Raw genomic sequence first — 12106 nt, 5'->3', positions numbered from 1 at the left:
AGTTGCTACACGTCTGTCTCATCTGCTTCCGCTGATCAATTGCTATGGAAGGTTTCTGGGAGTGACAACCATGGGGGAGACATACCCAGTCAGGCAAACTGCATTTGCTTCATATGTTTGCAAGTAGTCTTTCTTGACCAGGCACCAAATGCTATCTTAGTCTGCATGGATATACAGCCTAATTTCTGTGCCAGCAGTTTTGTCAATACAATGTCTGTATATCTAAATTTTCTCGCCCCATAAACTTCTGCTATTGAACTAGTCGACTAGCCTACTTACAAAATTGAAGTTTAGAGGTGGACATGCACATGCTGTGCCTTGCATGAGGTCTAGTAACGGATGTTACCTGTATCACGTGGCCAAGGGGCTTGCTATTTTGCTAATGAAGTAGGATCTTGTTTGACGCCTCTACAGGACTGCTTGACAGCCTTTTAGCGATGATTCCTCTTCAAATAAGTCTTTGTCGTCACTGTGAATAGGGCAATGCCTTGTTTTAATTCCGAAGGTTGCACACTCTATATGAATATATGACAGCACCACAACCATGATGCAACATTCAATTTTCAAAGAAGAAAACAAACCTACGACTGAACAATCAATTAAAAGAATATTATGGTGATAATTGAACTCGTATGTAAAATGCTATGCAATCCCCTCCTCAGCAATGAAAAAGTCGGGAACGAGTTGATCGGGAATCTTAGAGTCCGCCCGGCGGGAGGAGCGGTGCGGCAAGCTGGCGTTGCGAAACCAGGGATGTTGCAGGATCTCTTCGGCAGTCAGGCGCTCACTGGGGTCCACGCGCATCAGACTGTGAATTACCGACTTGGCCTGGGTGGACATGGAATCTGGGAGCTGGTACTGTCCCAGGCGGATCTTGGTGAAGAGGGCGGCGGGGTCCGAGTCGTGGAAGGGGTAGCGGCCCACCAGCATGGTGTAGAGGATCACCCCCAGGCTCCACACGTCCGCCGCCTTTCCCGAGTAGCTGCCATTGGTGAGGAGGATCTCAGGACTGACGTAGGCTGGGCAGCCATGCTTGTCACTCAGACTGTCGTTGTCAGGGGACTCCAGGATGTGGGCATCTTCGACACCTTCTAGAACTACCTCAGTCCTTCAAAGAGAGACAGAAAGAATGCAAGAGAAAGAGAAGAGGGACACATTCACATTTAAAATCAAAGCCAGATAAAGCAAGGGCTTACTTTGCAAAACAACAACACTTGTCAGGATCTACATGTAATTAGACCTTTTACCGTCAGTGGAAGCTCCAAAATATAAACAAAGGCCCATAACCTACACTGTGGCATTTCTTCTTCTTCTTCTTCTTTTTGCACTTCCGCATATAGAGCAGCTATCTCATAGCGGTCATATCCTCATCTTACACCTTTAAGGATGGCAAGAAGTACCGCAGATCACATGACAGGTTATTAGTCATGTGATTTGGATAACCCACTTTGCGTGGTGGTTACAAAGCCCCAGACGGGCGGATGACAGATAGCAACCCTGGGTTGAACTCTCACTCCAGCTTTCGAGCACTGGGCTGTGGAAAGCCATTGAGGGCTGCTGACAACGTGAGAGGAAGCGTTTCTAGGCAATGAGCAGTCATGTGGTTTCTTTAAGTGGCAAGTGCTGCTATAAAAAGGGGGAAACTTGACTGATTGAGCAGCAACTACACAGGCCCCTATCGCAGAAAACTGTTTTAGTTTCAAGACCGAAGAATGGTGCTGTGCACGCAAGCCACGATCAGATGTTCTCTTTGTTTATACTTTTTCAAGTTGTTCAAAACTCCTACAGAATCACTTCACACTTTGTATGTTAGGGTCTGTGATCTAACTATTTCTGACACCAAATTCATCATGGCAACCAATACAAATTCAACATGGCAATTAATACAAATTTATCATGGCGATCGATAATATATTACCAATTGTCAAATCAAAGCATAGTACCTTGCAAGCGTATGTTATGATGCAGTGAACATGCATGCATACTGTGGCAAAGAAATTACTGAAGACATACATTGTAGCAACATTTCCAATAAAAAAAAAAGGCACTATTGATAATTCATTTAGTGTATATCATGTAGGAATCCCATTCCTGTGAATGCGTCTAAGGTGAAACATCGGCCATTAAAGGTTAAACCCATCCCCTGCCATAATACTTTATTTCTTAATCAACCCATTTTAGTCTTAAACCAAAGTCTGTAGTTTGGTGCTACAGCTTGTTGCCATATCTTTGTATCGTAATTATTCATTATTCATTGAGTATTTGAAATGGCAGAATCAAGACTTTCATTAAACCTTTATCTTTCATCTGTGTTAATTTTAGTTGCAGAATTATCAAAATCCTCTTAATCACTAAATCAATTTATAAAAATCTTGAACATATCAGCACATTTAACAGGTTTAAAACTGAGGAAATATAAAGGTGTCTTTCTTTCCTTTCTTTACTGACTTTGTGCAGATTTAAGGGATTAACCAGTTTCATCTAATCTTTATGCAATACAAGATACAATTTGTCCATAATAAGATTCAGATTACTTGTTCAGGACAAGATGATAGAAGTAATATATGCAGCAAATTTAATACAGGAGTTGATGGGTTAAACTACAGTAAGAAAAGGCTTGGTGATGTTATCATTATGGGGGATATGGCTACGTGAGATTTCATTCAAAAGCTACGATTTACAGCTGGTTTTTCTCAGACTGGTCTTCTTAACATGGTCGGCACAAACTCCCACTAGGACAGAAAAGGGAGCAAACCCAGTGAAGACGAGTGACGAAAAAATTATATTTTGCAGAGGCCATGTCTCAAGTACATTCTACAAATATAGCAAACATAACAATCGGGGCGTTGGTACACTTTTAAGGATGGCAAGAACTGCCGCAGATCACATGACAGATTATAAGTCATGTGATCTTGACAACCCACTTGCGTGGTGGTTACAACGCTCCAGACGGGTGAACAAAAAGTCAAAATCAATCCCCTTCCAAATTGACAATGAAGAAAACACTGTATACAATGTACCTTTCTTCATTTTTGAAGACAAACTTCCGCAGCTTGAGGTCTCGAAGTACCACTCCGTGAGCATGGCAGTGAGCTACAGCCTCCACCATCTGGCGAAACAGGGGCGCGGCCTCCCGCTCTCGAAGCTTGCGCTTCCGGCGCACAAACGTGTGCATGTCCCCGTAGGTTGCAGGGAACATGACGTAGGCTTGAGTTTCTCCCAGCAGTACCTCCTCGACATTGCTGATGTGGGGGTGGGGTCCCAATTGGAAAGTTGGAGCAAATGTCTCACGGTACTGCTGTATCTGTGTTACCTGTGATGCAGAATGAATAAATGATCAATGTTTAATAGTGAACACTGACAGACATTTAAAAGGACATCAAATACACAGTGTACAGTACATACTGGACATGTATGTGCACATACTGTACTGTACACATTGTTCATTGTATAATACATGTATGTACAATGTATGAATATACTATGTACAGAGTCGTACATGTAGCCTTGAGTAACTTTTAAAATAATAGAACACAGTAGAAAAAACAACAACATTATCTGGTGAATATTGCCCCTTTCAAAATACTGTACAATATTGTACTTGCTGTCATCAAAATAACACTGAAACATGGCAGGGCATAACAAAACAAAGATACATGTACATATACTGTATGTACAGCTTGTATTTCTCTCTTTTGGCCAACTCCATAGGCAATCAACCAAAAGGCCCTACTCTTTGACAGCCAAGTCAATTACCATGGTGCTTGTCTGACAGTAAGTTCTAGTTGCCCAAAGAAAGAGGGCAAGTGGAGTTGTTAAAGACGATGCTCAGAATTTTTCACTTTTATAAACCTGCATAATTTTAGTGTCGATCGTGTGACTGCTAGTACAGAAGGTTTGACTTACAGGGCACTGTGCAATCAAGTGCAGACAGGACAAGTAACTGTAACATACTGGTACCGGTACTAGTACATGTACCACACATCTGCTACACATTGTACTATTGCCCTCGGTTTTTGCAAAGATGGAGTCATATCTGACCAATAGTCACTGTATAATATGACACATACTGTAGGATTGATTGGCTGCCTAATCAGCATTTCATACTGACTATCAATAGCATGGTTGAGTTGGCCAGCCAGATTAACCTCCTTGGACCGGTGATTCACCAAATATCAGTCGGAAGTGACACAGAGAACAACACTCACATGAGCAATGGCAAGTGGTCTACTGGCTTCCACCCCCAGCAATTGCGCAATATGCTCTTTACCACCCACAACCATTGGCACATGTGCATACACTGTGTGTACTGTACCACAAACCTTAGCACTTTCAGGAGCATCCCATCCCCCCCCCCCAAAAAAAAAAAAATAAATAAATAATAATAATAATAATTATAACAACAATCCTGTAACTTTGATGTCTACATTTGGTGCCAATGGGACTAGAAGAGATACAGTACATTCCTTCCACTTATACTGCACACGTGTGCCATTGATTGAAATTGTCAATTCCGTTCAGGTTATGTACAATACAATTGTACATGTCGTTTGTATGACAGTGTACAGTCGTGAGTAGAAGTTGGCTGAGGAGAGTTCTCTTCAGTTTGTCTCCCTCTGCAAATGAAATTTGTAAGATCACAACGGCTGATCTGTAATTTAACAAACATGTCGGAGAAAAGTAACCACAGGATTTGAACCTGTCATCTACTGCTTTCCGGGCAGCGACACTACCACTAGGCTATCCCTGGTTACCGGCAGTGACATGATGAACATGGAACAAATACTAAAGCTCCTGAATTCCGACATTGTTATGTTAAGTACATGTAGTCCAAAGCAGACAAAGCTTTTAGGAATACAGTAATGAAAGCAGCATGTGCAACATGCACGTATGTATAGACAGGGTATGCAAAAATGTCTATAAATACTTTTTGTACTCCATACAAAATTAGAAACTGATGGCCACAAGAAACTTGAAAATTTAGAGCAATTTATCTATTTATTTCATTTTTTGTTTTTGTAATGGTGACCGATCAAGGTCACCTTGGCTCATTACTTTTGCTACTGTTACAGTACCACACTACTGTGTGAGAGGTTCACAAACTTGCAGTGAACTAGATAACAGCGTATACTATGTACACTCTGTGTACACCGCAGATATTATGATATCATGGACATCATCTACCCATCTCAAGCTTTAGAAGAAAACAAACAGGAAATTGGCAGCCTCAGTAAAACCACCTACACACAATTCAAGGTGATGCTACAATTATCATTCTTTACTAGAAAGTACACTCATCAGTATCAGGCAGAAAAGCAGTGACTTCCGTTGCCTCAATGAGCAGCATCGGTCTACACGGTGAAGTTGCACGAGATGCAATAAATACTGACCACAATTTGCTGTATACTTGTGAGTGATGTACAAGTGTAGATGGTGGCTTCGTGTCTGTGTGAATACACTGTATGCTTGCAGTTGCAGGTTTTAGCATTGTACACTTGGGTATCTGTGAGCAAAGTTCAGCTGGGGTTGCTACGAGTCACAAAACCAGCTACTCTGGCAATATTTGACTTAGGCGGTGAACACGTACGTCACAAGTGAATGTGTCACTATGCACGTATACACTGAAATCATCAGATCTCGACAGATACAGAGAGAATGATTTAACAAGAAAGAATCCCTTCATACGATCACTTGTTTCATCATGGACTGTCTGATAACAGAATCATACACACAAATACACGTGTACATGGATTTTATCTCCTCACAACTTGAATAATGTTGAATTCTCATGGCTTCCACAAATCTGGTTGTGCCAAACAAATTTTATTCTGCTATCATTTATCATACACTTGGAAGATGGCCTCTCTATTAGAAAATTATCGCATGCAACTACACATGTACAACTGTATGCATACCTTTGATTGGAGCATCATCAACAAGGTAAAGAAATCCCACTGACCATTGTACAAACATGCACAAAATGTACTATTCAATGTTTTCAAATTTTGTACTCTGGAATTCTATGTCTAGATACAATTATGGCCTAACTTTAAACCTCTTACAATGTGTATTACCGTGGGCCAAATATTTGTGCACATAGTCCACGGCACTACTGAGTTGTGGTGTTCTGAAGCAGGCAAAACACAGTACTAAGCAATTTTTGATGGCTACGTGCAGTACACCAAGATACATTTTAGGAGCACTGCTTTCATTTTAAAACCTGCATTACCCTGCCAAATGTTATCTTCACAACTTCTCAAATACACGCAAAGTTGCCAACAGTTCTTAAAGCCTATAAGTCATATATATTGATATATTAATATGATCGAAAAAGAAAATACTCAAATTTGAATCGTTTTCCGTTTTCGTTTGTTTGTTTGGATGTGTGTGTTTTGTCTCTTCTTCTTTTTTTTTGGGGGGGGGGGGTGAAAGGGGCAGCGCTTTTGCAGTGAGAAGTACAATTTTGTACACAGAAAGGCAGAATCATAAACATTGATGTGCACATGCACTTGTACACGATGTATGTGTACAATGTGGTACACTGTATGTAATTACCATTCAGAGGCAATGGGGTGCCTATTTGTACTGGACATGGGGTGCGACTCACATATGAAACGGGTTGCTTCGTGAACACTAATAAAGCACAGCCTACGGAGAGATACTGATCAGTTCTGGTTCATGACAAGGCACGCATTGACTACAGATGTGTCTCACAATTGCCAGGGCTTGGCTGATAAATCACAAGTGAAACTATGTCACTGTGGACTTCCTCTTCCCGACACATCTTTTAATAGTAATAAACAAAAGGCAGACAAAGCAGGGGTCACTACAGTTGTCCCATTGTCTCACTCTGGCTGCAGTTGTACATGTTGTATGTGGTTGCTCAAAAAAACATACTGATCTGGGGGATGTTATGAAGTGTTTTGTTCAATTTTTTTTTTTCTGACAAACTGAAATAAGCTACTGAAATCGGATCCTTGCATATGATTACAACTGTGAGCTTAACATTTCAGAAAAAAATATCCAACAAAATACTTCATGAAATGCTGCCCCCCCCCCCCCCCCCCCCCCCCCCCCAAGGTTGTACAATTATTACAGTTTCGATAAACCCATCAAATCCTCAAGGGGAATTATGCTGCAAAAGTTATCATAAATAAATTTTGTCATCACTACATGGTCTCTGAATTTATCATAAGAACTGCTTAACTTCATTAAATTTGCGCAATAGGAGAGAGAGAAACAGGAACTTTCATCTTCACAAATATGTTGCCAATTTGAGAATTGGTTACTTTTCCAACAATGCAGAGGCTTTTGCCAAAATTTTTCTACTGAAATGAACAATTTTATCCTAAAGGGCTCACATGAAAGATATGTTTCATTTATAAGAACGATAGTGATGGAAAAAAGAAGGTACAAAGTGTACAGCACCATGCAAACAAATGTGGTTTTGAAGATTTTCTGAATTACAAAAAAAAAATAATAAATTTGTTGTATTCACAATGTGCATATTTACACATGTACAATGTACATGTACAATGTACATTTTGTAGCAAAATTAATTTGTTGTATTCACATTGAGCATGTGCACACTAATACATACAAACTTCGTGTAGTTGTAGCAAAATTAATAAATAATAATTCTGTGTAACTGATGAAAGTAGCTGTACATTTTGAACACTCCAGAGATACATACAGTACTACAATAATTGTATGTCCACTGCAATCGCACTGAAATGCTTATCTTTCATGAATAGTGCAATACCACTGTTTACAAAGTACAGTATGTACACTAGATTGTACAACTTCCAATTGTACTGCACATCAATATAAAACTAAAGACTTCTGATGATTTTATACATCTAGTGTTGGGGTTCAAATCTAGTGTCTCATACTGTATGTAACAATGAAACTGACCTTTCATTTCAGTTCACAACTTTACCAATGCACAGTGTCTGGTCAGGAAGCACTTCGATTACTGATTACTGTAGGTTTTACTTCTAGGTGCTTACTGTATGTCAGTGCTACTGATAACAATTTTCATCCCCACAAGTTTTGATATTTTTTATAGAATGACTCTCATACAAAGTAATCTAAAATAATCAAATCACATACAACTGTAAGGAAGTGTTGTAAGTTGTACAATGGACGTGTACAGTTGTAGGTGGTATCGAAAGAACAGTGCACAAAAGATCAATTACAGCATACCCTGGCTGTAACTTTAGACTGTAACAACTTCCTGCAGCATCAAAAGAAAAACAGTGAATGTTTTCCCAGGATGATCACCTGCTAAGGTGCAACAGTTCCACACACAATTGTAGTAAGTACAGCTGTATATCTGCATACTGTGTAATGAAAAGGTAGAAAGAAAAAAATATACATATTTTCTTTAACCGCAGGAAACTCCCGCTTTGATTCAGTTCCTGTTTGTTTCCAGCGTTTGTTTGGTATTCCACAGAAACATGATGCAACACCATGATCACCGACCTACGGTTTCCGAATACCGGTGCTTCAGATTCAAGTGTACTTTGAATATCGATGTGTACTCGTTCAAGTGTACCTGTTCACTCATGCATACAGCATCATAGTAGTTCCTGTGTGTGTGTGTGTGTGTGTGTGTGATGACACAACAGTTTGCACAGTGAGTTTGCATGGTCGTCGAACATTCAGCATTTAGTATTATGTATATACGTATGCATTGCCACCGTTTAAAGGGGGAGTTCCCAACGATTTTCATAATTTCACATTGTGTACATTGTAGTACATAAACAAACAGCTCCACATAGAGATCTGTGGAATTTATAGTAGCACTACAATGTAGATTGGAGAAACCAATACTATGCAAAACCCAAAACAAATTGCATTGAATGATGATGACGTACAATTGTAGGAGGCTCATGTATATCAGAAATGTTTTTCCATTACAATACACTATACAGCTTGCTTGAAATAACAAGTTTACCTGCAGGTGTAGAATTTATGCATGCTTTTTCCTTTTGTTCTACTTCCTTGAGCCCCCACTCATGCATACAATGTACGTACCTACACTTTTTGTACAGTGAGGCTTCACCATGTCATGAAATGATCATCCTTGTTCATTGTGATTTGTTTAATAAATCTTGAAAACCTTCATATTCCTCATCCCAATCATAATATAAATTCTGAAACTCTAGACCCAGTAGGCCTATAACCAATTTATAGCTAATCAAATCAAAAAGTCTGAAAATCATCCAGAGGTCTCCTTTAAATCACTCTACATTGTAGCAAAGGAACATCTCTTATAAACACATTGTATGTGTATTACCATTTGCAACGGAATTCTTCTTCGATTACAATGTAGTTGCTTGCTAACAAGTTAGCAAATGAGCATGCAATGTACAGTTGTACACACGTACCTGTGTACATCGTGTATGTATTGTACTGTATACACAGCCCTGTCACTGTACACAAGTGTAAGTCGCTAGCGCACGGTGTCTGGTCGGCTAATTGTACTACTGCTGTACAATATAGTGTACAGGTAGGCCTACAGGGTGTACTACTCGACTGTATTTCCCGCTGAAATGTGGAGAGCACCAGATACAAACTATATGCTGGATAAACAAACATTCATGCGATTGTGGTGATGTTGAGGTGCTACGATGAGTCAATGTACATTTACAGTACAGTACATTGGCACTGGTCTACAGTAAATACTACTGTACATCACACAACAATTGGTGTCCTGCCAAACCAGAGTCATACTCGCACACTGTACCACTTTCTACATCCTGGCTAACAATGATGAATTGATGATGCAACAATTCATAAACTGTAATGGGCAACTATGACAAGTGTCTACACAAATACGAAGTGCGCTCAGATTGGTGTATATACTGAACCCTTTGACAGATTATTACATACATGTACACATGTACAAAGGCGGATCCAGAGGGGTGCGTACCAGGCGCACGTCCCCTCTTTATTTTTTGTTTAATCAAAAGAAATAAAAAGAAAAAAATGGGGGCTGCTGGCACCCCCTCTAATTTATGTAAAGGTGCCTCCCCTTTATGGAATTTCTGGACCTGCCCCTGCTACATGTATCCTGTTGCTGAAAAAAAATGAACAATAGGACTAGAGTAGAAATAGCTGAAACCAGGTAGTATATAGTAGGGCATCTAGATTGGGGCCCCCTCTGCCCTAGATTGTATTCAATCAGTTCAATGAAAGAGAGAGATATTTAATCAACCAAGATTAAACCTGAGGGTAACCAGATGATGAGTGTTTGGACTATGAAAGAACATAGACGTCTCTTCTATAATGTAGACTTTCCAGAAATTCTAGGTCAATATAAAAATGAATAAACATGAACTCCCATGAAGTAGAGAGTCCATTATTAATTAAGTACAAAAATGTCATGACACAAAAACAAACAAATAACAAGGAAGCTGTTTAGTGTTGCTCAACAAGTCTGTCGGAACGCAAAACACTTACCTTACAGATGCACTCATGATGATTGAAAGTATTGATACTCTTGAATACTTTGGGGCCTACTTCCTCCAGAAGAACATGGTTTCCAATTCTTGATATCACATGCTCCTCTTGGGGGATAAAGTCGGGTGGGCTTGGGGATAACTGAGGTTGCGGGCTTAACGCCCCACTGCTGCTATTCAAATTGGATGATGAGTCCTGAAAAATTTGAACTTTACTCCGACCATGATGGATCGGAATAGGAGCAGTAGGCGAAAGGTTCATGTAGGATTGGTACAAAAGGTACGGCGTCCTTCAACTTTCTCCCTTTTGTTTAATCTCTCAGTTGAATATGCTGCGAACTTCTCTGGATATTTGTTAAGGGGTTTCGAACAAAAAGCAGCAGACAGGTCTTTTCCTTGCTACAATAGTAGCAAGAACACTCACTAGTCCCTAAATCTCTATTTCAGTTCTGATCACATGAAACTTTTGCAATTCCACAGCAAGCAAGGCAATGCAATTACAATGTCATAGTACACTAGACGCCTTTGTTTGTGGTTTAACTTGGTATGGGATGCGCAACAAGCGCGTAGAGAAATGCGTCTTTGTTATACAAAACTTTAAGGTTCAAATTGTCCTCGCAGCGCAGATCTTTGTCGTGCGATGAACCTTCGTCCTTACTTCCAACAGTTAGTCATAACACTTTTACAAAATGAAATATAAAATTCAATACTGCTTTGGTACATTCCCTGAGATTCTCAGAACGGTTAGGCGGTAAATCAAGACATAAAGAAATATTCCACCGTTAGATCACCACTAAGAAAACTGACAGCTAACAACGATAGAATTTCGTTCAGTTGCGATGCGTTGACTCCACACGTATACACACACACGTCACTCGATTTTTGTGGATAGAAATTGGTCCGGCCAAAAGTCCACCTTCAAAATCGCTGGAATGAAACTAGTTCTAGTCCAGCTAGAAAAATGTCAGGAACTCCCAAGTATAACTGCCCAGCTCTGTACTTTCTTCAAAAAATCGCGAGATAATAAACACTGGCATAATCATTTTACGCTAAGGTGACGCAATTACCAATCAATGAAGATTCTGGAGTTCGTTGGGTGGCCGTTGCGTTGTGGCAGTCGGTTGTGTCACCGCAAGATTGCAGTTGCACAATAACTACAAGTCCATGTGAAAGATGATGTTTGCAAAGCGTATTTTTTAACTTTTGGTTGAGCGATGATCACAAAAACTGACAGGCATATCCAGGGAGATTTCAATCAGGCACACAGCATGTTATTTGGTGCGATTGATGCCCTGTACAGCGTCAATCTCGCTCAGAGGCTACCGCAGTATTCCTTTCCTTTACACCAAGCCATCTTTGCAACGAATGGGGTAGTCTGAGATCCGTGCAGAACCGCGGCGACCGATCTATCGTGCGAATTACGTGTGGGCCGGGTTGGTGCGAGTGTGCGCGTGTTGCTTTTGTGCCCCACGACCACACCATCTCGCACTTATTGCTACGTAACTGCAAAGGGTCGGTGGCTAAGGCAGCGTCAGGATTCGCATACACACATACACACACTGGGCACACAAATACACACACATACACACAGTACATAATGCAGAATGCCCGATAGAATTACGATCATGACCGATTGCCAC

General features: G+C 40.3%; 1 protein-coding gene across 1 annotated transcript; it reads right to left on the bottom strand.

Moving 5' to 3' along the window:
• Positions 1-276: 276 nt before the first annotated feature.
• Positions 277-11831, bottom strand: LOC139729111 (tribbles homolog 2-like). The gene is made up of 3 exons (XM_071640037.1): positions 10468-11831; positions 3021-3313; positions 277-1108 (listed from the first exon to the last, which is right to left on the bottom strand). Exons 1-3 carry the CDS (start codon positions 10726-10728, stop codon positions 643-645), a joined length of 1020 nt encoding a protein of 339 aa, XP_071496138.1. The 5' UTR covers positions 10729-11831; the 3' UTR covers positions 277-642.
• Between the last annotated feature and the right edge of the window lie 275 nt (positions 11832-12106).

The sequence above is a fragment of the Diadema antillarum genome, unplaced genomic scaffold (assembly GCF_040938485.1).
Source record: "Diadema antillarum isolate AM-2024a unplaced genomic scaffold, OU_Dant_1.0 seq00000217_RagTag, whole genome shotgun sequence".
Taxonomy (NCBI): domain Eukaryota; kingdom Metazoa; phylum Echinodermata; class Echinoidea; order Diadematoida; family Diadematidae; genus Diadema; species Diadema antillarum.
This window is presented reverse-complemented; position numbering and strand designations above follow the sequence as displayed.

What these genes read in the sequence shown, in the direction of transcription:
- LOC139729111 (XM_071640037.1), bottom strand. Translation starts at nt 10,728, where the DNA reads ATGAACCTTTCGCCTACTGCTCCTATTCCGATCCATCATGGTCGGAGT. An exon ending in ATCATGAGTGCATCTGTAAG is followed by an intron (nt 3,314 to 10,467) that starts GTAAGTGTTTTG and finishes TCTGCATCACAG; the next exon opens with GTAACACAGATACAGCAGTA. An exon ending in GTCTTCAAAAATGAAGAAAG is followed by an intron (nt 1,109 to 3,020) that starts GTACATTGTATA and finishes CTCTCTTTGAAG; the next exon opens with GACTGAGGTAGTTCTAGAAG.